Here is a 27,677-nt window from a genome sequence, read left to right as displayed (position 1 = left end):
GTGGACAGTCTTTGGTGTTGGGGATGGAGGTGGACAGTATTTGGTGTTGGGGATGGGGTTGGACAATGTTTGGTGTTGGGGATGGTGGTGGTCAGTATTTGGTGTTGGGGATGGGGGTGGTCAGTGTTTGGTGTTGGAGATGGGGGTGGTCAGTGTTTGGTGTTGGGGATGGGGACGGTAAGTGTTTGGTGTTGGGAATGGTGGTGGTCAGTTTTTGGTTTTGGGGATGGGGGTGGACAGTGTTTGGTGTTAGGAATGGGGGTGGTCAGTGTTTGGTGTGGGGGAAGGGGGTGGTCAATGTTTGGTGTTGGGGATGGGGGTGGACAGTGTTTGGTGTTGGGGATGGAGGTGGACAGTATTTGGTGTTGGGGATGGGGTTGGACAATGTTTGGTGTGGGGGATGAGGGTGGTCAGTATTTGGTGTTGGTGATGGGGGTGGTCAGTGTTTGGTGTTGGGGATGAGGGTGGTCAGTGTTTGGTGTGGGGGATGAGGGTGGTCAGTGTTTGGTGTTGGGGATGAGGGTGGTCAGTGTTTGGTGTGTTGGGATGGGGGTGGTCAGTGTTTGGTGTGGGGGATGAGGGTGGTCAGTGTTTGGTGTTGGGGATGCGGGTGGTCAGTGTTTGGTGTGTTGGGATGGGGGTGGTCAGTGTTTGGTGTGGGGGATGGGAATAGTCAGTGTTAGGTGTTGGGGATGGGGTGGACAGTGTTTGGTGTGTTGGGATGGGGTTGGTCAGTGTTTGGTGTGGGGGATGAGGGTGGTCAGTGTTTGGTGTTGGGGTTGGGGATAGTCAGTGTTAGGTGTTGGGGATGGGGTGGACAGTGTTTGGTTTTGGGAATGGGGTTGTACAATGTTTGGTGTGTTGGGATGAGGGTGGTCAGTGTTTGGTGTGTTGGGGATGGGGGGCGGACAGTGTTTAGTGTTGGGGATGGGGATGGTCAGTGTTTGATGTTGGGGATGGGGATGGTCAGTGTTTGTTGTTTGGGATGGGGGCGGACAGTGTTTGGTGTTGTGGATGGGTGTGGTCAGTGTTTGGTGTTGGTGATGGGGTGGTCAGAGTTTGGTGTTGGGGATGTGGCGGACAATGTTTGGTGTTGGGGATGGGGGTGGTCAGTGTTTGGTGTTGGGGATGGGGGTGGTCAGTGTTTGGTGTGTTGGGATGGGGGTGCTCAGTGTTTGGTGTGGGGGATGAGGGTGGTCAGTGTTTGGTGTTGGGGATGAGGGTGGTCAGTGTTTGGTGTGTTGGGATGGGGGTGGTCAGTGTTTGTTGTGGGGGGTTGGGGATAGTCAGTGTTTGGTGTTGGGGATGAGGGTGGTCAGTGTTTGGTGTGTTGGGATGGGGGTGGTCAGTATTTGGTGTGGGGGATGGGGATAGTCAGTGTTAGGTGTTGGGGATGGGGTGGACAGTGTTTGGTGTGTTGGGATGGGGTTGGTCAGTGTTTGGTGTGGGGGATGAGGGTGGTCAGTGTTTGGTGTTGGGGTTGGGGATAGTCAGTGTTAGGTGTTGGGGATGGGGTGGACAGTGTTTGGTTTTGGGAATGGGGTTGTACAATGTTTGGTGTGTTGGGATGAGGGTGGTCAGTGTTTGGTGTGTTGGGGATGGGGGGCGGACAGTGTTTAGTGTTGGGGATGGGGATGGTCAGTGTTTGATGTTGGGGATGGGGATGGTCAGTGTTTGTTGTTTGGGATGGGGGCGGACAGTGTTTGGTGTTGTGGATGGGTGTGGTCAGTGTTTGGTGTTGGTGATGGGGTGGTCAGAGTTTGGTGTTGGGGATGTGGCGGACAATGTTTGGTGTTGGGGATGGGGGTGGTCAGTGTTTGGTGTTGGGGATGGGGGTGGTCAGTGTTTGGTGTTGTGGATGGGTGTGGACAGTGTTTGGGGTTGGGGATGGGGATGGTCAGTGTTTGGTGTTTTGGAAGATGGCGGACAGTGTTTGGTGTTGTGGGTGGAGGCGGACAGTGTTTGGTGTAGGGAATGGGGATGGTCAATGTTTTGTGTTGGGGATGGGGGCAGACAGTGTTTGGTGTTAGGGATGGGTTTGGACAGTGTTTGGTGTTGGGGATTGGGTTTGGACAGTGTTTTGTGTTGGGGATGGGGATGGACAGTGTTTGGTGTTGGGTATGGGGATGGACAGTGTTTGGTGTATTGGAAGATGGCGGACAGTGTTTGGTGTTGGGGATGCGGGTGGTCAGTGTTTGGTGTGTTGGGATGGGGTTGGTCAGTGTTTGGTGTGGGGGATGAGGGTGGTCAGTGTTTGGTGTTGGGGTTGGGGATAGTCAGTGTTAGGTGTTGGGGATGGGGTGGACAGTGTTTGGTTTTGGGAATGGGGTTGTACAATGTTTGGTGTGTTGGGATGAGGGTGGTCAGTGTTTGGTGTGTTGGGGATGGGGGGCGGACAGTGTTTAGTGTTGGGGATGGGGATGGTCAGTGTTTGATGTTGGGGATTGGGATGGACAGTATTTGGTGTTGGGGATGGGGTTGGACAATGTTTGGTGTTGGGGATGGAGGTGGACAGTATTTGGTGTTGGGGATGGGGTTGGACAATGTTTGGTGTTGGGGATTGTGGTGGTCAGTATTTGGTGTTGGGGATGGGGGTGGTCAGTGTTTGGTGTTGGAGATGGGGGTGGTCAGTGTTTGGTGTTGGGGATGAGGGTGGTCAGTGTTTGGTGTTGGGGATGAGGGTGGTCAGTGTTTGGTGTGTTGGGATGGGGGTGCTCAGTGTTTGGTGTGGGGGATGAGGGTGGTCAGTGTTTGGTGTTGGGGATGAGGGTGGTCAGTGTTTGGTGTGTTGGGATGGGGGTGGTCAGTGTTTGGTGTGGGGGATGGGGATAGTCAGTGTTAGGTTTTGGGGATGTGGTGGACAGTGTTTGGTGTGTTGGGATGGGGTTGGTCAGTGTTTGGTGTGGGGGATGAGGGTGGTCAGTGTTTGGTGTTGGGGTTGGGGATAGTCAGTGTTAGGTGTTGGGGATGGGGTGGACAGTGTTTGGTTTTGGGAATGGGGTTGTACAATGTTTGGTGTGTTGGGATGAGGGTGGTCAGTGTTTGGTGTGTTGGGGATGGGGGGCGGACAGTGTTTAGTGTTGGGGATGGTGATGGTCAGTGTTTGATGTTGGGGATGGGGATGGTCAGTGTTTGTTGTTTGGGATGGGGGCGGACAGTGTTTGGTGTTGTGGATGGGTGTGGTCAGTGTTTGTTGTTGGTGATGGGGTGGTCAGAGTTTGGTGTTGGGGATGTGGCGGACAATGTTTGGTGTTGGGGATGGGGGTGGTCAGTGTTTGGTGTTGGGGATGGGGGTGGTCAGTGTTTGGTGTTGGGGATGGGGATGGTCTGTGTTTGTTGGGGATGGGGCCGGACAGTGTTTGGTGTTGGAGATGGGGGTGGTCTGTGTTTGGTGTTGGGGATGGGGCCGGACAGTGTTTGGTGTTGGAGATGGGGGTGGTCAGTGTTTGGTGTTGGTGATGGGGATGGTCAGTTTTTGTTGTTGGGGATGGGGCCAGACATTGTTTGGTGTTGGAGATGGTGGTGGTCAGTGTTTGGTGTTGGGGATGGGGACGGACAGTGTTTGGTGTTGGGAATTGTGGTGGTCAGTGTTTGGTGTTGGGGATGGGGGTGGACAGTGTTTGGTGTTAGGAATGGGGGTGGTCAGTGTTTAGTGTGGGGGAAGGGGGTGGTCAATGTTTGGTGTTGGTGTTGGGGGTGGACAGTGTTTGGTGTTGGGGATGGGGATGGTCAATGTTTAGTGTTGGGGATGAGGGCAGACAGTGTTTAGTGTTGGGATGGGGGCGGACAGTGTTTGGTGTTGGGAATGGGGATGGTCAATGTTTAGTGTTGGGGATGGGGGTGGTCAGTGTTTGGTGTTGGGGATGGAGGTGGACAGTGTTTGTTGGGGATGGGGCCGGACAGTGTTTGGTGTTGGGGATGGGGGTGGACAGTGTTTGGTGTTGGGGTTGGGGATGGTCAGTGTGTGGTGTTGGGGATGGAGATGGACAATGTTTGGTGTTGGGGATGGGCGGACTGTGTTGGTGTTGGAGATGGGGGCAGACAGTGTTTGGTGTGGGGAATGGGGATGGTCAGTGTGTGGTGTTGGGGATGGGGGTGGACAGTGTTTGGTGTTTTGGAAGATGGCGGACAGTGTTTGGTGTTGTGGGTGGAGGCGGACAGTGTTTGGTGTTGGGGTTGGGGATGGTCAGTGTGTGGTGTTGGGGATGGAGATGGACAATGTTTGGTGTTGGGGATGGGCGGACTGTGTTGGTGTTGGAGATGGGGGCAGACAGTGTTTGGTGTGGGGAATGGGGATGGTCAGTGTGTAGTGTTGGGGATGGGGGTGGACAGTGTTTGGTGTTTTGGAAGATGGCGGACAGTGTTTGGTGTTGTGGGTGGGGGCGGACAGTGTTTGGTGCTGTGGATGGGTGTGGTCAGTGTTTGGTGTTGGTGATGGGGTGGTCAGTGTTTGGTGTTGGGGATGGGGCGGCGGACAGTGTTTGGTGTTGGGGATAATGATGGTCAGTGTTTGGTGTTGGAGATGGGGTGGACAGTGTTTGGTGTTGGGGTGGACAGTATTTGTTGTGGGGGATGGGTATGGTCAGTGTTTGGTGTTGGGGATGGGGAGTGGACAGTGTTTGGTGTTGGGGATGGGGATGGTCAGTGTTTGTTGTTTGGGATGGGGGCAGACAGTGTTTGGTGGGGGTGATGAGGGTGGTCAGTGTTTGGTGTTGGTGATGTGGTGGTCAGAGTTTGGTGTTGGGGATGTGGCGGACAATGTTTGGTGTTGGGGATGGGGGTGGTCAGTATTTGGTGTTGGGGATGTGGATGGTCAGTGTTTGGTGTTGGGGATGGGGGTCGACAGTGTTTGGTGTTGGGGATGGGGTTGGACAATGTTTGGTGTTGGGGATGAGTGTGGTCAGTGTTTGGTGTTGGGGATGGGGCCAGACAGTGTTTGGTGTTGGGGATGGGGTTGGTCAGTGTGTCGTTTTGGTGATGGGGGTGGACAATGTTTGGTGTTGGGGATGGGGGTGGACAGTGTTTGGTGTTGGGGATGGGGTTGGACAATGTTTGGTGTTGGGGATGAGGGTGGTCAGTGTTTGGTGTTGGGGATGGGGGTGGTTAGTGTTTGGTGTTGGGGATGGGGGTGGACAATGTTTGGTGTTGGTGATGGGGGTGGACAGTGTTTGGTGTTGGGGATGGGGTTGGTCAGTGTGTCGTTTTGGGGATGGGGGTGGACAATGTTTGGTGTTGGGGATGGGGGTGGACAGTGTTTGGTGTTGGGGATGGGGTTGGACAATGTTTGGTGTTGGGGATGAGGGTGGTCAGTGTTTGGTGTTGGGGATGGGGGTTGTTAGTGTTTGGTGTTGGGGATGAGGGTGGTCAGTGTTTGGTGTTGGGGATGGGGTTGGTCAGTGTGTCATTTTGGGGATGGGGGTGGACAATGTTTGGTGTTGGGGATGGGGATGGACAGTGTTTTGTGTTGGGGATGGGGTTGTACAATGTTTGGTGTGGGGGATGAGGGTGGTCAGTGTTTGGTGTTGGGGATGAGGGTGGTCAGTGTTTGGTGTGTTGGGATGGGGGTGGTCAGTGTTTGGTGTGGGGGATGGGGATAGTCAGTGTTAGGTTTTGGGGATGTGGTGGACAGTGTTTGGTGTGTTGGGATGGGGTTGGTCAGTGTTTGGTGTGGGGGATGAGGGTGGTCAGTGTTTGGTGTTGGGGTTGGGGATAGTCAGTGTTAGGTGTTGGGGATGGGGTGGACAGTGTTTGGTGTTGGGGATTGGTGTGGACAGTGTTTGGTGATGGGGATGGTCCAGATGCTCCAAGTCAGGTTTGTCCTCGGATCCTGGACAGTTTCATCCTCAAAATCCCCTCTCGATTAGTGATTATATTGAATTGAAATGTACTTGCTCATGTGTTTGATACATTTCTTAAAATGAACAGCAGGTTGTTACTGAGCCTTCTGCTGTGATTTTGTATGTTCAACTGGAAGATATTATAAAGCTGTCTGGATAGTTATTCACTGAATTAATATGCAGTTAACAATTTATGAAGTGAACATCTGAAATATGCCTCATGCAACCTGCATGATACTAAACTTTCTTGCAGTGGTACCGAGCTCAGTAATCATCTCTGTTTTATTAAAGTGAATGGACAGTTTGTGTTGGTGAGGGTATTGAGATAGCTGTCAGAATTGGTTTGATAAGTAAGAAATTGCACAAGTTAAGGGGAGGGAAATCTGAATTTTCAGACATTGTCTCCACATCAAAACATTAAAATGAAAAGCTGTATGAGAATGAATTAAATAGAGATTAAAGAATGGTGAAGATATGATGAAAACAATAAACTCTTGTTGTCCATTTGTCACCAAGTTTGGGAAATAATTCATGTTTTTAAGATACAGAGAGCTGCGGATGTGGTTTGTATTGAGACAGATTTTATTGAAGAAAGCTCAGCGTGGAGTATGACAAACAGGTTGTCATTTTTAGAACACTAAGGTCAAAGGCATTGATTCAGGTTTTGAGGTCAATGTCAAACTGACAGTAATCACTGCTGACTGGAAAACAAGCTCCCCTTTAAGATGCAATACTCTCTGTGGTCGACGCCCCTCCCTTCCTCCTTGGTTCATTTGAATCTGGTGCCAGGGCATGTAGATTTCCAGCAGAAGTGATGTCACTGAGCAGAGTAAGCAGCCAATTGTATTGAGGTATTCTCACAGACAGCAAACAAGGAAGTAAATGCAGTGATATAGGCTCCACATTTCCTCAAAGAGCAAATTAAAGTGTCATAAACATTAATTGTTGGATGTAGCATAAATAAACTTTAAAAATTAGATGTAAAGCTCTGGAGAGAAATTTGACAAATGTGCGATTGGCTTTCCTGGGCTTTCTTTTTAGAAATACTTCCAACTTACGATAGTGTTGCAAATCCCCTTATGTCTCAGTAACAAGATGTAACGTTTTGTAATTTTACATTTTACAGTGTTAAAGGGTAGGTTCATGTCAGTTCAGTGATTTCTAATTGGTTTCCATCCACAGGAACAGCACCTTCCGTGGTGAAGCAAGGGATTTTCATGTTTCATTGTGCAGCTCCAGGTTTCAGAAGCTGCTGTCAGCCTCCCAGTTTTTATAAAGATAGGAAATGCTGACAATTTCCCCTTTGTCAAATTCTGAGCCAGGCTGGAAAAAACAGCAGGGCTATATTAAATCAGTGAAATCTTATTTGACTGCTCCATTTTTAGAGTTTTTAATTCTCTCATGTTTAAGTTAATCCTTATAAAACACAGTTTTGCAAGAATGTTTTCTTTGTTTTAACCTTTTTACAGTTGCTAACTGAGGAGGAAAGCAAGGTTGCTCTCATTGACAAGTTGAATTGCGAACAGCAAAAGAACCAGCAACGCATACATGATTTAAAGATGAGGTTAGAGGTCAGTAGACTACCCTTTCAATGACAATTGTTTACTTTTTTGCAATGGAACAATTAAAGCACGGACTCCGATACTGCCAAGGGGGTGGCAAATTGAGGTGGTAAGTGTGTGTCAGCACTGCATCAGGAGACAAAGCAGGAAACGCTATTGTCAACCTGAGGTTTTGGATACATGGCGCATATGGTTGTGTAGAAATGATCAGAAATGGAAAACTGAACATTTGGAAAACATTAGCCACAAAGCTGCTCTCTCATGACTGGTGGTGGTTTGACCTGAGCGTCACTACTTGACAGGCAAGGGGAGAGATTGAGAAGGAGAGTCCATCATGGTAACTTAAACTAGTAGCAAGGATTGAACTGATAGCTATCAGCATCACTTTATATATAAATCAGCCATCCAGCCAACTAAGCTAACCAACCCAGGCAATGGTAACTCAATGGGCTGAATGGCCTACTTCTGTTTGCATGTCCATAATCGATATAATCCATCTGATGCCAGGATTTGGAAGGAGCTGAGACTTTAGAAAGAAACCGTTAATTACAGTGTTAAAAGAAACACGATGCTATTCAATGAATAAATGTAAACATAAGTATTGGCAAAAACATCATGTTGACTTATGCGTGCATGAGGATGTGAGAGGGATGCGTACGTAAAGGAGAAAGGGCTGGATGGATTTGGAGTTGGAAGAGGTAACTGGAATGGGAGAAGTGTATGTGGATATAAAACACAGAAGGCAGTGCAACAGGAGAGAGAGGCTGTACTGCAGACTGGTGAAGGAGATGAAAAGTGAGAGATGTCCTGTACCCACAAGCGCAAGGGGTATATATGTGTATGTATGCATATGCACACACATACACACAGACACACACCTCTTACAATAGTATGCAGCAAACTGTGTAATTATCACCTGCTCCAGCCTTGAAGGTCATAGACACAAATCAGTTCATTGCCCTACGCACTGTCACTGGCATTGGTAATGTAGCTCTCACTTTAGAGTCAGAGAGTTGCACAGCACAGAAACAGACCCTTCAGTCAAACTTGATCAGGCCGACCAGATATCCAAAATTAATCTAGTCCCATTTGCCAGCATTTGGCCTCTCTCCCTCAAAACCACCACCATTTCCTCTGGCAGCTCATTTCATGCACACATCACACTCAGCATGAAAACATCGCCCCTTAGGTTCCTTTTAAATCATTCCCCTCACACCTTAAACCTGTGCCCTCTAGTTTTGGACTTCTCTCATCCTGGGAAAAGATCTTAGCTATTCACCCTACCCATGACCCTCGAGATTTTATGAACCCCTATAAGGTCACCCTTCAGCCTCTGACTCTCCAGGGAAAACAGCTCCAGTCTCTCCCTACAGCACAAAACCTCCCACTCTGGCAACATCCTTGCAAGTCTTTTCTGAACCCTTTCAAGTTTCACAACATCTTTCCTATAGCAGGGAGACCAGAATTGAACGCAGTATTCCAAAATGCCCTAACCAATGTCATGTCCAGCTACAACATGACCTCCCAACTCTTGTGCTCAATGTAGCGATCAGTCAAGGCAAGCATACCAAAACCTTGTTCACTATCCAAAGCTGTGGTTGAGCTGTAGGTGTAAGACTTCAGTCGTTATGGAAGCTCAGGTATCTTGCAAATTGTTCCCCACTGGAGGTTTAGGTTGGTAAGTATCTCCCTGAGCTGACAGGTTCCCTATTCCAAGAACTCTTCTCCCCCATTCTCCTCCTTCGGCCTGCAACAACTTGTTGCGCTTTGTGTGATCTCTATTCATTCCCCCGATCATGCTGTATTCCAAAGGAAGGGCCACTCATGAACCCACAACGAGCAACTGCTTCAAGCAACAGTCTTGAAGTCAGCAAAGCTCCGTCAGCTATGGCTGCTCCGTTCTCTGACGGCTTTTAAAACTTTGAACAAATATTAAAAGCACCAAAAATAGAGGCAAAGCAACAGCCAGAACAACTCAGCCAAGAGGTGGTTTGATAATCTCTTTAAATATCTCTGGTGAGGCTAGGATTAAGGGGTCTCCATCCTGTTCAGTTGTGAGACTTCAAAGGACAGAGGGAGATCGCTATAAAATGGCAATGCTGGTGTCAAATAAGCGTTGCACATTGATCGATTTGCTGTTCATACTTCCAGGGGCTGTTCATCGCAACCACAGTAATGTTCTCACCGTTCTGATATCAAATATAACTCACTCCAGAGCTACGTGCAGGTACTTCAAGTGATGTTTCAGTCACCTGAGCAATGCTGGCTTCCAATCTGGTTTTATTGCTGAATTTGAGATTACGTTGCAAGAACCAACACAGTGCCACCTGCAGTAATATCAGGTACTTGCAATGAAATAGCTCCTTGATGCCAGCGTACTCATGAGATGTAACAGCATTTTTCAATAGTAGATACATTCCTTAGTGCACATGCTAATAGCAGTGTGTAAGGTTATGAGAATGAGTCAAATACGGGCCTCACTTTCCATTGCTGCACTTGAACTGAACATAATCCTTTGGCATCTGCAGCAGGCTTTATTTTTCCACACTTTTCGGTGTATGTTTATTCCAAAGTTATCAACAACACAAATATCGTTCATTTCTCTGAAGGTGAGTCATTCTTTCCAGCTTCTGTTGAATGTAATCCTTGATGCAGATATTAGTCTTTCAGAGTACAGCCCATGTGGATGTCAGACTCTCCATGGGGAGCACTACAGAGGGTCAGCGACATGACGCCATTTGGGGAGAGATGGTGTAGCAACAGATAGTGCTCACTTCGGACTTGGTCACAGGATCACAGAACCTTCCGACACAGGAGGAAGCCATTCGGCCCATTGTGAATGTGGCAGCCCTTAAATCCTGCCTCTTTCCCACAGGCCTGACAAGTTACCCCTTTCAACTCTATATGCCATTCCCCTTTAAAAAGTGATTAATTGAATCAGCTTTCTCTATTCCCTTCAACCAACACATTCCAGATCATAACAACTCACTGCTTTACAAAAAAAAAACCTTCTCCCTCCTCCAGATCTTAAATCTGTGTCATCTGGTTTCTGACCCTGCAGTATGTGGAAACAGTTTCCCCATTTCGATCAAAACATTAATCCACACTGCTCGAAGGAAAACAATCCCAGTTTCTCCAGCCTCTCCTTGTTAGAGAAGTCCTGTGTCCCAGACACTGTTCCTGTAAAACCCCCCCTCCGCCCTGAGCTGCACTGAGCTCCTGGGAGCTCCCAGCTGGGCAGAGCATGAGCTGGTCCCTTTGAAGTGTGGCAGCACAAACCAAACATGAGAGAGCCGTGCACTTCCGTCCACCTTTCTCAGCCACTCCCTTACGTTTGAAGATGACTTTCCTTCACTCCGGTCACATGGATTCTGAGGCAGTTGATTGTGGGATCTTCATGCAGACTGGCACCTGTGGGGCAGGTGGAGCTTGAAGAGTTGGGCAGATATCCATTTGTGTGCTTCCTCTGACACCTCAAATTCACCTCTGCCCATTCTCACTGTCCTCTCTGTGCCTCCCTGAACACACCTTCTCCATTATGGCCAGTCACATGCCCGGGCCTCCAAGGTTGCGCGTGTTTGACCCCGTCAGGGATGCTCTGAGGATATTCCTAAAGCTCTACGTGAACAGGGAACGTACAATAACATCTTGAGATCCTTCACTAAGCCATTTCTGGGGGCATTCAGAATGTTTGATAAAACCAACAGGATGGCACATCTCCCCACAAGAGGTAAATCTCTGCTTCTTGACACAGGGAGTACCTCGTCTCGGGACTGAGGAACAGTGGAGATATCCAGGTGCAATGAGGTTGGATTACTGCTCAGCTCAGTACGTCATGTTTATAAAATAATGAATGGTATAGAGAATGGGAGTTGTCTTTTCCCCAGGAATGCTGTATTTCATGACTCGGGGGCATATTTGTAAGGTGAGAGGAGAGCAATTTAAAAAAGACATGAGGGGCAAATTTTTTTACCTGAGGTGGTTCGCATGTGGAATGAACATCCTCAGGGAGTGGTGGATGTGGGTACATTTGCAACGTTTAAAAGACATTTGGATAAGTGCATGACAGGAAAGGTTTGGAGGGATATAGGCCAGGAGCAGGCAGATGGGACTAGTTTAGTTCGGGATTATGTTCAGCATGGACTGGTTAGACCGAAGGGTCTGTTTCCATGCTGTATGACTCTATGACTCTATGAACACTGGATATTAAAGTTTGACTCTCACATCAGTCTTCTCATTGGTGCATATTCAGCAACCCACGTCATTACAGCTGTCATGATGACAGAGTTATTATGAGGCAGTTTTTTTCGATGGTAACCTGTGGTATTTGCCATGACTAGCAGTATGTGGTGCTGGGCAAGGGTTCTTTGAAGTCATTCACTGCCTCCAATCCTCCCTTGTCTTGTGCCTACCTAGTGACAAATGGTGGAGGATACACCACAGTAGCATTCTGCTAAGATAAAAAGATGGTTTATTGTATAATAACAACAGGAACAACCATAGTTGATCAGGCATAATGACTAGGACCTTATGGAGCTGGTACAGGTTACAAAGTAGAATTGGTGGGCACAGTGGCTCAGTGGTTAGCACAGCCGCCTCACAACTCCAGGGACCCAGGTTTGATTCCAGCCTTAGGGAGTCTGTGTGGAGTTTGCATGCTCTCCCTGTGTCTGGGTGAGTTTCCTCTGGGTGCTCTGGTTTCCTCCCACTGTCCAAAGATGTGCAGGTTAGATGGATTAGCCATGGGAAATGTGAGTTTACAGGATATAGCATGGGTTGAGTCTCGGTGCAATGCTCTTTGGAATGTTGGTGTGAACTTGATGGAATAAATGGCCTGTTTCTGTGAAAAACTTGACCAGATTGTGTGTGACATCAGGATGGGTGGAGCCAATATAACATTAACTCCTTCAGAACCATTACCTTATACAATACTGGAGTGTTTTTATTATCTGTTGGATCTGTTTTCCTCATGGGTGTTGATTTGGGCAGCACGGTGGCTCAGTGGTTAGCACTACTGCCTCACAGTGCCGGGTTCGATTCCAGCCTCGGGCAACTGTCTGTGTGGAGTTTGCACATTCTCCCCGTGTCTGCGTGGGTTTCCTTCGGGTGTTCCGTTTCCTCACACAATCTTAAGATGTGCAGGTTGGGTGAATTGGCCATGCTAAATTGCCCATAGTGTTTGGGGATGTGTAGGTTAGGTGCATTAGTCAGGGGTAAATGTAGAGTAATAGGGTAGGGGAATGGATCTGGATGGGTTACTCTTCGAAGGGTCGGTCCGGACCTGTTGGGCCGAATAGCCTGTTATTTAGATCAAAGGCAGAATTTAAAAAGGATCCTTTCTTCAGGGAATCACTAAAGGAGAAAAAATAGGCTATGATCAGAATAATTTAACATGATTTAGATATAAGCCATTTGTTGCCGCCCTCCTTTACAATCAAAGATACTGAAAAACCCACCAATATGATCATTTATCCTGGATGGAAAAGGAAGATTTCATTAGCAAAAACACTTTGTTATAATATGTTAAAGGATAACCTATGATCAATAATTCAATCCTAGTTTTCAAGTTTGTTTGTGAGATGTGTCTGATGTCTCAAGACCAGCATTTGTTTCCCATCCCTAACTGCCCTTGAAGTGAGTGGCTTGCTGGACCATTTCAGATGGTACTTGAAAGTCACCCAAATCGCTGTGGTACTGGAGTCACATGTAGGCCACATTGAGTCAGGATGGTCGATTCCACACCTCAGTACACAGTAAGGGCATAAGTGAACCATTTGCAGTTTTAACAATTGAAGGTCACGGTTCTTAGATCTTTAATTTTTTTAAATTAAATTTCATCATTGCTATGGTGAAATTTGAGCCCATCTCCACAGACTATCGGCCTGACTCATTTAGTAACATTACCACTTGTCTGCCTTAAATGTCTGCCTGATCAGTACTTCAGTCATAGAGTCATAGAGATGTACAGCATGGAAACAGACCCCTCGGTCCAACCCATCCATGCCGACCAGATATCCCAACCCAATCTACTCCCACCTGCCAGCACCCGGCCCATATCCCTCCAAACCCTTCCTATTCATATACCCATCCAAATGCCTCTTAAATGTTGTAATTGTACCAGCCTCCACCACTTCCTCTGGCAGCTCATTCCATACACACACCACCCTCTGTGTGAATAAGTTGCCCCGTAGGTCTCTTTTATATCTTTCCCCTCTCACTGTAAACCTATGCCCTCTAGTTCTGGACTCCCCGACCCCAGGGAAAAGACTTTGTCTATTTACCCTATCCATGCCCCTCATAATTTTGTAAACCTCTATTAGGTCACCCCTCAGCCTCCAACACTCCAGGGAAAACAGCCCCAGCCTGTTCGACCTCTCCCTATAGCTCAGATCCTCCAACCCTGGCAACATCCTTATAAATCTTTTCTGAACCCTTTCAAGTTTCACAACATCCTCCGATAGGAAGGAGACCAGAATTGCACACAATATTCCAACAGTGGCCTAACCAATGTCCTGTACAGCTGCAACATGACCTCGCAACTCCTGTACTCAATACTCATAAAAGATTAAAACGTTTTGAAATTTTAAAAATCTGTGTAGGATGGAACTCCTCCAGCCTAAAATCCGGTACATTAGTGTACGCAGTTTGAAGTTCATAGAATCCTTACAGTGTGCAAAGAGGCCATTCAGCCTAGTGAATCCACACTTCCCCTCCAAAGAGCATGCTACCTGGACCCACCCCCCAAGCCTGCATTCCCCATGGCTGGTCCACCCAGCCTGCACACGATGGGGTAATTTAGCATGGACAATTCACCTAACCTGCACATCTTTGGATTGTGGGAGGAAATCAGCTATTACAAGGGGGCATAGCTTTAAATTAAGGGGGGGTAGATATAGGACTGATGTTAGGGGTAGGTTCTTCACTCAGCGAGTCGTAAGTTCATGGAATGCCCTGCCAGTAGCAGTAGTGGACTCTCCCTCTTTATGGGTATTTAAGTGGGCATTGGATAGGTATATGGAGGATAGTGGGTTAGTGTAGGTTAGGTGGGCTTTGATCGGCGCAACATCGAGGGCCGAAGGGCCTGTACTGCGCTGTATTCTTCTATGTTCTATGTTCTATGTTCTATGTTCTATGAAACCGGAGCACCCGGAGGAAACCCATACAGGCACAGGGGGGAATGTGCAAACCCCACACAGACAGTCACCCTGGGGTGGAATCAAACCCTGGCACTGTGAAGCAGCAGTGCTAACCACTGAGCCACCGTACCGCCCTTAGGAATGGGTTCTTACTTCTTCCTCTAATATTACTTAAGGTTGAAGCTGAGATGAGTTCCCAGCTCTTGCTATTAGTACTTGCTGATTTGAAATGCTGGCTGTACAGAAAATGAAGTAAAAATAGGTTGGTGAGGACATAAAAGAATCTCTCCTTATCAGGTGCTTTTAATCGAATGGTTCCTCAGAGTCTGGTCCCGCTCTGGTATCTAGTGTGTTGAAAACCTAGACAGTTTCCAGTATTTCAACACTTGGCATCAGCAGTATAAAGACCCAGTCATATTCACTCCCTTGGAATGTCACAACTAAGTTGTACTTGGTTCAGAAAACATGAACTAATCATCAACTAAAGGAGCCAACGGAGGATCAAAGAAACCTCAATTATATCTGAATACTCCAGTCTGTTCAAGGCCACTTCTTTCAGTCTGACGGTGAACTCTCAGCTTGACTATTAAAGGAAAAGAAAGACTTGCATTAATCTTGTTCAAGGTGATGGGACGGGGTTGTGGTTCCCTCCTCTTGGGTCCTGGAATCTGTCCGATCTCCCCGACAGGAAAGGCAGACGTTTAATGTCTCATCCAATCATAAAACTGCTATCTCCAACATGTAGGGTAAAGGGTTAAATATGGCATTACTATAATAATTACTACCGAGCGTGTGTGTGTGTGTGTGTGTGTGTGTGTATAAAGAGCTGTGTCTTAGTGAGATCAGGTCATGTGCAACAGCAGGGAAATAGTGAGCTGGAAAAGCACAGCAAGTCAGGCAGAATCTGAGGAGCAGGAAAATCGACGTTTTGGAAAAGCCCTTCATTAGGAATTGCAATAGCATTCTGAGTGCTTAAGGTAGTAGAAATGTCCTCTTTTCCCATCCGGGGCTGGGATACGGGGACACATTAGGACCCAAAAACCTCAGGAGTTCTGATTTCTGTTTCTATTTCCAATCTCTTGGTTATAGTTACATTTAACTCACTGGCATGAGCCTGCACTACCTTCTGTCAAGAATATACGAACATATAAAATGAGAGCAGAAATAGACAATTCAACCCTTCAAGCCTGCTCCACCATTCAATGTTATCATGTCTGAGTTATCTGTGTTTTGAATTCCACATTCTATCTCTAACCAACTCCCATAATCAGTGATTCCTGTGCCAAGTGAAAACATCTGTCCACCCTCACATATAATTAATGATGCTGCCCATACGGCCTGGTAATACAGCACGGGTCTCCCTCACTATACCTCTCAAGTACTGATGTGGATAATGTGCTTAATTTTCAGGAGTGCTACTTGAACTGAAGACCTTCTGGCTTCAAGTCAAGAGCACGACTGACTGAGCCACAGCTCACACATAGCCCCTTGGGATCAAAAAGGTGAAGCTGACATGGAGTCATACAGCACGGAAACAGACCTTTCAGTCCAACCAGGCCGTGCCAACCATAATCCCAAACTAAACTAGTCCCACCTACCTGACCTTGGCCCATATCCCTCCAAACCTTTCCTATTCGTGTATTTATCCTAATGTCTTTTAAATGTTGTAACTGTACCTGCATTCACCACTTCCTCTGGCAGTTCATTCCACACACGAACCACTGTCTGTTTGAAAAAAGTTACCCCTCATGTCCTTTTTTAAATCGTTCTCCTCTCACCTTAAACAATATGCCCCCTAGCTTTCAACTGCCCCACTCTAGGGAAAAGACCCTTGCTATTAACCTTATCTGTGCCCATGATGATTTTATAAACCTTAATAAGGTCACCCCTCAACCTCCTACTGTCCAGTAAAAAAAAAGTCCCAGTCTTTCCAGTCTATTTTTATATCTCAAACCCTCCATTCCTGGGCAACATCCTGGTAAATCTTTTCTGAACCCTCTCCAGTTTAATAATATCCTTCCGATAAAAAGGGTGACCAGAACTGCACACAGTCATGCTCTTGACTTGAAGCCAGAAGTTCAAGTAGCACTGCTGAAAATTAAGCACATTATCCACGTCAGTACTTGAGAGGAATAGTGAGGGAGACCCGTGCTGTATTACCAGGCCATATGGGCAGCATCATTAATTACTTGTGAGGGTGGACAGATTTTTTTGTTTGGCAAAGGAATCAATGATTATGGGAGTTGGTTAGAGGTAGAATGTGGAATTCAAAACACAGATAACTCAGACATGATGACATTGAAGGGTTGAAGAGTGGCCTCACCAACATCCTGCACAACCTCAGCATGACTTCCCAACTCCTAAGCTTTGCTAAACGCCTTCTTAACCACCCTGTCTACAATTTTCAAAGAAATATATACCTGAACCCCTAGGTTTCTCTGTTGTACAACACTATCTAAGGCCCTACCATGAATCTATAAGTCCTGTCCTTGTTTGTTTTACCGAAATGTAATAATACCTCGCACTAATCCAAATTAAAATCCTTAGCCCATTGATCCAATGATCAAGATCTTTTTGGAATCTTAGATAACCTTCTTCACTGTCCACTATACCACCAAATTTGGTGTCAACTGCAAAATTACTGGCATACCTCCTATATTTTCATCCAAATCATTAACATAAATGACAAACAAAAGTGGACCCAGTACCAATTCATGTGGAATACCGCTGGTCACAGGCCTCCAGTCCAAAAAACAACCCTACGGCACCACCCTCTGTCTCCTCCCATCAAGTTAATTGGCAATCTCAACCTGAATCCCATGGCCAATAACATCCACATCTTGTAAATGAATAGATTGGTTTTGAAAAAATAATTAATCCTTCCAGTAGAGGCCATACCTCAAAATGGGAACGATCAGGTACCAGTCACATCTCAAGAAATCTCTCTTCTCAGAGATGGCATGCTATGGTTTCCCATATCACTTTTTTTAAAAACAATGATTGTCTCACAGCCTCCCACACCTGGAAACGGTTGTACAGCCCCCTGCTGAAAGTAGATGGGGGTCTGTACAGTAAAACGGGTGGTCTGCCCACTAACTTCAAAGCCACGCCTCCATCTGCCTCCCATGGTGCAAGGGGCTGGGAAAGCATCAAGTCAGCCCCACATCCTTGAGCCTGTTGAGAGCCTTAACTGGAGGATTCATGGATGCTGAGGATCTGGTGATTGTAATACAAGTTCCAGAGCTACGCAGAGGCAGGTAATGCAGGTAGGCAGTCTGCAGCTATCACAGGTCAGCACGGTGGCTCAGTGGTTAGTACTGCTGCCCCACAGCACCAGGGATCCAGGTTCAATTCTAGCCTGGGGCGACTGTCCGTGTGGAGTTTGCACGTTCTCCCTGTGTCTGCGTGGGTTTCCTCTGGGTGCTCTCAGTTTCCTCCCACAATCCAAAGATGTGCAGGTCAGGTGAATTAGCTATGGTAAATTGCCCATAATGTTCTGGGATGTGTGGGCTAGGTGCATTAGTCAGGGGTAAATGTTGAGTATTAAAGTAGATTAGATTACTTACAGTGTGGAAACAGGCCCTTCGGCCCAACAAGTCCACACCGCCCCGCCGAAGCGTAACCCACCCATACCCCTACATCTACATTTACCCCTTACCTCACACTATGGGCAATTTAGCATGGCCAATTCACCTGGCCTGCACATCTTTGGACTGTGGGAGGAAATCGGAGCACCCAGAGGAAACCCACGCAGACACGGGGAGAACGTGCAAACTCCACACAGTCAGTCGCCTGAGGCGGGAATTGAACCCGGGTCTCAGGCGCTGTGAGGCAGCAGTGCTAACCACTGTGCCACCGTGCCGCCCACGGTAGAGGAATGGGTCTGGGTCTGGATGGGATACACTTCAGAGGGTCAGTGGGGACTTGATGGGCCAAATAGCTGTGGGGATTCTATGATTCTATCTCAGCGCAGAATGTCATTGGGCAGAAAAATTGCAATGAGTTGGGGTGGTGTTTATCCTTTGTGGGACTTGCCTTCTGTGAGATCATAGTCTTCCTTTAAGTCTTTCCCTGCTGGTCTGTACATTCCAACCACCTCTCAATGTGCATGGAGGCCAACAACTACCAGCTTCTGGCCAGGGTAGATCGCTGCTGTCATCCTCTTCCGGGTCTAAGGGCTTACTTGGTTTACAGTGTTAGAAGGGAAACCCCTCGTGAGACTTAAAGGCTGATGTGTGGCTGACTAAGCCCAATGAACTATTATAACAGGTTACCCCTTGACCAGTTATAGGGCTAGTGTTTGTTTCAGGAGTAGTTGGTCTCTGATTGATCTGTCTTTGGTCAGACTTGATGTATGTTGGTCTCTGTGCTATCAGGAGAAAGTGAGGATTACAGATGCTGGAGACTCAGAGTCAAAATGTGTGGCGCTGGAAAAGCACAGCAGGCCAGGCAGCATCCGAGGAGCAGGAAAAAAAAATCGATGTTTCGGGCATAAGCCCTTCATCAGGAATGTGTCTGGTGATGTCTGCTTCCAGCGCAGATACATGGAGGCAGCGGCAGAGGCAGGATTGGGTCCAGCAGCATCATTGGCAGCTGGACCGGTGAGGTGGGCCCGAAGCAGACTCATGGGAGCACTGGAGTCGAGTTTGGGCTCGTGTGGTACCCAACAGTATCAGCGGCGTTTGCATTGCGGGGACTCACGGAGATGAGATGGCACTGGAGAGTGGCTACTTCTATTCCAGCGGCAGTGCTGTGGGGAAGGGGCCACCAGGCCCATGGCCCATGATGGAGCACTTAACGAGAAGGACTGTAAAGTCAAATGGCAGAGCAGACTCGATGGGCTTTAGATTAGATTACTTACAGTGTGGAAACAGGCCCTTCGGCCCAACAAGTCCACACCGCCCCGCCGAAGCGTAACCCACCCATACCCCTACATCTACATCTACATCTACCCCTTACCTAACACTACGGGCAATTTAACATGGCCAATTCACCTAACCTGCACATCTTTGGACTGTGGGAGGAAACCGGAGCACCCGGAGGAAACCCACGCAGACACGGGGAGAACGTGCAAACTCCACACAGTCAGTCGCCTGAGGCGGGAATTGAACCCGGGTCTCTGGCGCTGTGCTAACCACTGTGCCACCGTGCCGCCCAACGGGCTGAATGGTCTAATTCTGCTCCTGTACCTTAAAGTCTTATGATGGTATAGCAAGTTAGACATTGTTACTGTGATGATGAGGAGGTATGAGATTGCACTTTTGTCCTCTCTGAGGTTTCCCAAGATGCTCGAATTCTCTCCGACCAAGTCCCTGTGACATCATCCGAATGGGTGGAACTTCATGCCCTCTGCAACATTAACCCTTACAGATTCATTACCTTGTCCAATCCACCCCGATACACCCCCAAAGGGGGTAAAGTCCAGCCCTTTGACATCCTGAAGGTTTGATATTTAGATAAACATGCTGATGCAGAACACTCTCCTTCACAGCAAAGTGGGACACAAACTGCAAGGTGCCAGCTCAATGGCGATTGAGGATGGGCAGTACACTGGCACCACAACACAGCCCAAGTGCTAACAAAGATAGATGTACCTAGTTGCTGGTCAGTTCTGATCCATTTCACTGTCCTGCTCTCCGTGCAGATTGTATAAATTAAATAAAATACTTGCCAAGCACCAGCTGTGTCTTTGCATTTTCACCCAGTGTACATGAATATGTATTGGACCCAAACTCAGGAAAACGTGCCAGGGTTGACTGAGATAGAATTCCTTGATGGTTTGCAGCACAGTAACAGGCCACTCTGCCCACTTCTCCATGGCAGCATTTACAGAGCTTCAATCCCACTGTACAGACGTAGTGTATAAATTGTGCCGTGTTAGACTCCACTCTGGAAAGGACAATTCTCTCACTTCGGCAGAGGTTGGAGATTAGAGTCAAGATTAGAGTGATGCTGGAAAAGCACAGCAGCTCAGGCAGCATCTGAGGAGCAGGAAAGTCGACGTTTCGGGCAAAAGCTCTTCGTAGAGTCAGTTGTTGTTCTGCTCAAGTAAGCACGTTGTGTTGTGATAGTTCTTAAGCTAACACATTATATTGCACTCATTGGTGAAGTAAAGGTAAAAGTCATGAAACCAGACAATACAGCTGCACTTTCATCTGAGGGAGACAGCTGGGGTTGTTTAACCTGAGGGTCACCACATGTCAGCTGAGGGGAGAGGTTGAGATGAAGAGACATAAGAACATGAGAACGAGGAGCAGGAGTAGGCCCATCTGGCCTATTGAGCCTATCCTGCCATTCAATAAGATCATGGCTGATCTTTTCTTGGCCTCAGCTCCATTTACCTGCCCTCTCACCATAACCTTTAATTCCTTTACAGTTCAAAAAATGATCTACCTTAGCTTTAAAAACGTTTACTGAGGAAGCCTCAACCACTTCACTGGGCAGGGAATTCCACAGATTCATGTGAAGAAGTTCCTTCTCAATTCAGTCCTAAATCTGCTCCCCCTAATTTGGAGGCTATGCTCTCTTGTCCTAGTCTCACCTGCCACTGGAAACATCCTCTCTACTTTGATCTAATCCAATCCCTTCATAATTTTAGATGTTTCAATATGATCCCCCCCCCCCCCCCCCCATTCTCCTAAATTCCAATGAACATAATCCCAGTCCACTCAGTCTCTCCTCGTAAACCAACCCCCTCAACTCCAGAATCAACCTCGTGAACCTGCTTTGCCCTACCTCCAGTGCCAGTATATTCTTTCTCAAGTGAGGTAACCAAAACCGCACGCAGTACTCCAGATGTGGCCTCTATTGGCACCCTATACAGCTGCAACTTAACTCCCTGATTTTAAACTCAATCCCTTTAGCAATGAAGGACACAATTCCATTTGCCTTCCTAATTACCTGTTGCACCTGCAGGCCAACCTCCTGTGATTCAAACACAAGGACACCCAGGTCCCTCTGCACAGCAGCATGCTGCAATTTCTTTACCATCCAAATTCCTATGAAAATGGATGACTTTACATTTATTAACATTATACTATATCTGCCAGATCTTTGCCCACTCACTTATGTCTCTGCAAAGTTTCGCAGTCCTCTGCACAGTTTGCTATCCCACTCACCTTAGTGTCATCCACAAACGTTGACACACTACACGTGGTGCCCAACTTCAAATCATTTATGTAACTTGTGAATAATTGCAGTCCCAACACTGATCCCTGAGACACAAGAGTAGTCACTGAGAGCCAACCAGAAAAGCACTCATTTATCTCCACTCTTTGCTTCCTGTTAGTTAACCAATCCTCTATTAATGCTAATACATTACCCATAATGCCTTGCATCCTTATCTTATGCATCAGCCTCTTGTGTGGCACCTTGTCGAATGTCTTTTGGAAATCTAGATACACCACATTTACTGGGTCCCCGTTTTCCACCGTGCTCATGATGTCTTCATAGAATTCCAGTAGATTAAATCAGCATGACCTGCCCTGCATGAACCCATGCTGCACCTGCCCAATGGGACAATTTCTATCTTGATACCTTGCTATTTCTTCCTTGATAAGAGACTCAAACATTTTCCCCACTCCAGAAGTTAAGCTAACTGATCTATAATTCCCAATCTTTTGTTTACCTTCCTTTTTAAACAGTGGTATCACATTTGCTGTTTTCCAATCTGCTGGAACTGCCCCAGAGTCCAGTGAATTTTGGAAAATTACCTCAAGTGCACTTTCTGTTTCTCCCACCATCTCTTTTCGTACCCTGCGATATATTCCATCAGGGCCCTTCTCATCCTCTAAACGACCAATGTTTACTTGAGTCACTCATTTTTGTTTTATATATTTATCGAAACCTTTGCTATCTGTCTTTATGTTCTGAGCTAGTTTATTCTCATAGTCTATCGCACTTTTCTTTATAACTTTGTTTGTGGCTTTCTGTTGACCTTTACAGCTTTCCCAATCTTCTGGCTTCCCACTGATCCTGGCCACTTTGTACGCCTTCTCTTTCACGGTAAGCACAGCTGGGGTGGGAATTGAACCCATGCCATTGGCCTTCCCCCTGCATTTCAGAGCAACATCCAGCCAACTGAGCTAACCAGCCTTCATCATTAGAGTCTCCTGATAGTAAATTCTTGGGGTGTGACCATCACTGGTAAGGCTGAGCTAAATTGGTCATTCCTGTCATCCTCTCTTTTCAGCCTATTCTTACACAGTAAGCACTAGTTGCCTGGGTCCTAGGGGGTGGTTTCGTTCTGTCATGCACTCAAGGAGCCATTTACAGTACAGGAAGAGGCCATTCGGTCCATTGAGCCCACAGTGGAACAATCCAGTTCATCCCCATAGTGCTGCCAGGTTTACTTCCTCCAAGTGTCAAATCCAAATTCTTTTTGAATATATTGATTGTAGAAAGGTTCTTCCTCACATTCCCCCTATATCTCTTGCTCAAACTCCTATCACTATTTCACAAGAAGAGTTTTTCCCTATCTACCTTACCTAAATCTGTCATTGTCTTATTTACCTCCATCCACTTTCCCTTTAACCTCCTTTGCTCCCAGCAGAACAACCCCACTCTTTCCAATCTACCCAGGTAACTGAAACCATGAAGCTATTCTGGTAAATCTCCTCTGCACCCTCCTGAGGACACTCACAACCTTCCTATGGCAGAACTGGATGCAATACACTGTTTGTGGCCTCAGCAGAGCTTTTTATAGGCTGAGCTTAACCTTTCTGTTTTCATGTTCAATGTCTCTACTTATGAAGCCCAAGATCTCATAAGCTTCATACACCACTCTCTCAGTATGTCCTATAGCGTTCAAATATCAGTGCATCACTACATGCTTTTTAATCCTATACGCTATTTATAGCTTAAATCTGTAATTACCTCTCCCTATCTGTTCCTCCAACGATTTCTGTGTATTAAACTCCAACTACTACTCTTCGCCCACGCTGTCGGCCTTGATCCTGTCACAGGTAATTCATCTCATCCTCACTGTTTGTCACTTCTCGAAGTTTTGGGATCAAAAGCAAATTTTGAAACTCAGCTCCAGATTCCAAAATCCAAGTCATTTACAGTTGACCAAAAATACACAGTGACTGTAGCCCTGGGGAACACCAATATCCACAGTCTTCCAGTCTCAAAAATAACTATTTATCACTACTCATTGCTTTCTGTCTTTGAGCCTTTGAACTTTGATTCTCCTATTCCGTGGACCTCAGTTTCGTAAATTAGAATTGTATGCCAATCCATAAAGACAAGATCCACCGCATTCCCTTAATCAACTTTCTCTATTTACCATGAAAAAAAATTAGATTAATCAACCAGAATCTGCCACAAACAAACCAGTGCCTCAACCTCTCAAAATGTCTCCTGATTTTTTTCACTGAGTAATGCCCTCTGATTTTAAAACCAATGTGCCTGTTGTTTCTAGGACTGTCAGCACGGGAACAGACCCTTCGGTCCAACCAGTCCATGCTGACTGTAATCCCAAACTAACCTAGTCCCACCTGCCAGCACTTGGTCCATTTCCCTCCAATCTTTCCTTACTCGTGTACTTATCTAAGTGTCTTTTAAATGTTGAAATTGTAACCGCACCCACTACTTCTTCTGGAAGTTCATCTCACACAGAAACCATTTCTTGTAAACGGGTGTTTTATATTCTGATCTCCAACCTGTTGGCTGTTGGGATACCTCGTTGGACAGGGTGTATTCAATAATGAGGTTTCTGGGACCAAAATAAGCTCTAAAGGCTGATAGGACTGACTGGAAATCTGCTGAGGAGGAGCTCTGTCAGTGAGGCTGGCTGCAGATAAGACAACAACGTTGCTACTTTGACCAGAGACCCTGAGGTGATTCTGTACTTGTTGAAATGCACCTAAATGTTTATATTAACAGCGTCGAAGGTCATCAAAAGTGGCCGACCCTGCTCAGATGCACATACACACTGCCATTTCAGATTAGATTTCACTTGGGGTATGCCTTTAACAACTTTATCTCGGTTGTGTTCAGGAACTCTTATGTTGAGGACTCTTCCCTTGTGACTCCGCAACTTTGCCCCGTGGTTTTTCAGATTCCTGAACAACTCCAGGGTGTTGGTGGACACCGCGTGCTCCTTCTCCAGAGACACCCGGGCTCTAACGTAACCGGTTTTTCAGATCCCTGCTTCAGACCTTGCTGCTCATCTTGATCAAATACAGGTTCTTCAGATCATCATAGAATCTCAGGCCTGACTTCTGAGTTACTGTTAAACAATGTCTAGTAGCAGGTTCGCATGGTAAGGCTGCAGAGCGCAGGAGGCCATCCTTCTAGTGCAGCCTACCTTAGAAGCTTATCGACATAAGTCTTCAAACCTCATGTCAATAGGCAAATACACAAAATGTTGGTAAAACTCAGCAATTCTGATGAGTCACTAGACTCAAAACATTAACCCTGTTTTCTCCCTACTGATGTTGCCAGACCTGTTGAGCTTCTCTAGCAATTTCTGTTTTTGTTTCAGATCTTCACATCTACAGTTCTTTTCTTTTAAAGTCTTATCTCAAGAGGGTGTTTTCTATATCAAGTGTTTTCAACACTGCAATGTGTGTTTTCTGTAACTGGTTATTCTCATGTTGGGTTTGTTAAAGGCTAATTATCAGCAAATGTTAGTTTAAATTTTTTCTTCTTTTTTCATTTTTTTTCTTTTTCTTTCTTTTTATATTTTTCCCCAGCATCCATGTTGTGTGTGTGTGTGCAGTGTGAGACACAGTGAAAGACACAAGGTCTACAAATCTTTACTCAATTCCCACCACCAGGAAGAAAGGAAACACCCAAGTGGCCTGTGACAAGCAGTGCCCTTCACATCAAAGGGCATTGCTGCATGATCAAACAGTGAAGGGGAGGGCGGTCATCAAATCAAAATAGAGTTGGAGGGGGAAATAACACTCCCTGCGGCGCCCACCTCTCCCTGAACGACTCCAGGGTGTTGGTGGACACCGCGTGCTCCTTCTCCAAGGACACCCGGGCTCTAACGTAACCCCGGAAGAGGGGCAGGCAGTCGGCCCTAACGACCCCCTCCACAGCCCGCTGCCAAGATGTTAGTTTAATGCTGGGAAGTTGATAATCGGTATTGCCTGCCCCACCCCACCCCCAATTATTGCCTCTCCCACCTAAATTCTTTGTTTCGACTTAATCCAATTTCATCCTTCAATATGGAGCAATGCTGCAGTCAAACCCCACTCACCATCTGGAAAGAGCTCCCATGTGTAAAATGCATTTTATGAAGTCTGCGTCGTGCCCTTTTTTTGTAGTGCATTTCTTTTTCTTTTCTTTTGTTTATTGGCCAGGAAATGGAGGATCTCCTGTTGGCCAAGATGAAGGAGCTTAGTTGTAAAAACGACAACCAGCCTGCTTCTATACAAGGAGATATTTTGGCATTTAAATGTATGCTTGAGTCAGAGGAGAGAAGGTGAGTATTCACTGATAAGTCCTAAACATATTGATGGTAGTTATTGTGGCCTCATTTGAAAGTTTGGTCCTGTTTTCTCCGCACCCTGAGTACAAAAGATGAACTGCAGTAATTCAGCCAGTCTCCTTTGACAGTATCTCTCAAACCTGGACCGTCTACCACTTAGAAGCACAAGGGAGACACACATGGGAATACCAACACTAACATGTCTCCCTCTAAGTACTGACTTGGAATATCACCATTCCTTCAGTGTTAAATATCCTCCCGAACAGCATTGTGGGTGTCCACCTCCCCATCCCCTCACCACCAACATATACTCTGCAGCAGTTCAAGAAGGCAGCCCCTCACCACCTTCTCAAGAGGGTTTAGAGATATCCCCACATCCAGCGAGTGAAAGAAAGGGAGTGAGAATGGATGCCTCTCCTGAGAATGTTCTCAGCATGTATTATATTCCTCAGTTTCAACAAGCAGTGTAGACCATGTAGGATACATGGCATAGAATGGGACTACTGGTCTTGCAGGCACTTATTATGCTGCACTCCAGCCACATCCCAACTCCCTTCAAATAGACTGAAGGAGATATTTTGTAAGACTCAGAACAGATACAAACCAGTGAGAACCAATGACTGGAGAAATCCTGCTCACTCACACACCCTATTCACTCCAGAAAATAAGTCTGGGCATTAACAGTGGAAAGTTGAGAAATTACATGTGAATTCAACAGATATTTTGCACTTATCTTCACTGTAGAGGATACAGCTAACATCCCAGAAATATAATCGTGAATCAGGCTGTGAAAGGGAGCGAGGAACTTAAAATAATTAGTCTTCAGTATTGCAATAAAGGGATACCAACGTCAAATGAAAACAGCCTCACTATCACTGGATTCACAACACGGTGAAATTAAAACATTCAATGACACCAAAGTTGTCCAATAATTCCAACCAGGTTTTATGAGTAACAGATCTTGGGCACCATGTTAATTTATTGTTAATAATGTAACTCTAGCAGACCAACGTTAAGCAAGAATATCATTTAATTAATATCGATGAGTTAAAGCCCAATCCTCTTTGATCAGAGCCCCAACTCACACATAGACAGACAGACAAGCACAGTTAAGGGATACATTTAAAAGAAAATAAAGGAATTATAATTTGCCAGTTTATGAAGCAGTTTCAAATAATAGATGCAAGTGAGGACTGCAGATGCTGGAGATTAGAGTCGAGAATGTGGTGCTGGAAAAGCACAGCAGGTCAGGCAGCATCCGAGGAGCAGGAAAATCGAAAACATTGACTCTCCTGCTCCTCGGGTGCTGCCTGACTTGCTGTGCTTTTCCAGCACTACACTCTCAACTTCAAACAATAGATACCAAGACTTCATGAAATCCTTGGGCAATGGGCTGTTCACAGGCAATCTCTGAAGTCACTGGTTAATGCAAACAGTTTCATCAGATTCTGAGAAACATTTATTGAATAAAGGAGAATCTTGATTTGGTTACCCAGCTTCCCCTTAAATGCATCGTACTGTTCACTTCAGCCAGTCCCTGTGATAGTGCATTCTGGATTCTCACCACTTTCTGGAAGATAAGATTCCTTCCTAAGGAATGACTTTCAGAGGAGACTTTCAGTGTGCCTTCACTTTATGAAAACCTTGCACACTTCAAAGACCTTTATCAAGTCATCCTATTTCTCTTAAGGGAAAAGAGACC

General features: G+C 46.4%; 1 protein-coding gene across 1 annotated transcript in view; it reads left to right on the top strand.

Moving 5' to 3' along the window:
* LOC140466599 (uncharacterized) overlaps nucleotides 1-27,677 on the top strand; it is a 117,348-nt gene that overhangs the window by 88,191 nt on the left and 1,480 nt on the right. The window contains exons 7-8 of the mRNA XM_072562050.1: nucleotides 7,307-7,408; nucleotides 25,848-25,969. Of these exons, the coding sequence (XP_072418151.1) occupies nucleotides 7,307-7,408; nucleotides 25,848-25,969 (224 nt within the window). The remainder of the gene's footprint in view (nucleotides 1-7,306; nucleotides 7,409-25,847; nucleotides 25,970-27,677) is intronic.

This window comes from Chiloscyllium punctatum, chromosome 44 (assembly GCF_047496795.1).
Source record: "Chiloscyllium punctatum isolate Juve2018m chromosome 44, sChiPun1.3, whole genome shotgun sequence".
NCBI classification, from domain to species: Eukaryota; Metazoa; Chordata; class Chondrichthyes; order Orectolobiformes; family Hemiscylliidae; genus Chiloscyllium; species Chiloscyllium punctatum.
This window is presented reverse-complemented; position numbering and strand designations above follow the sequence as displayed.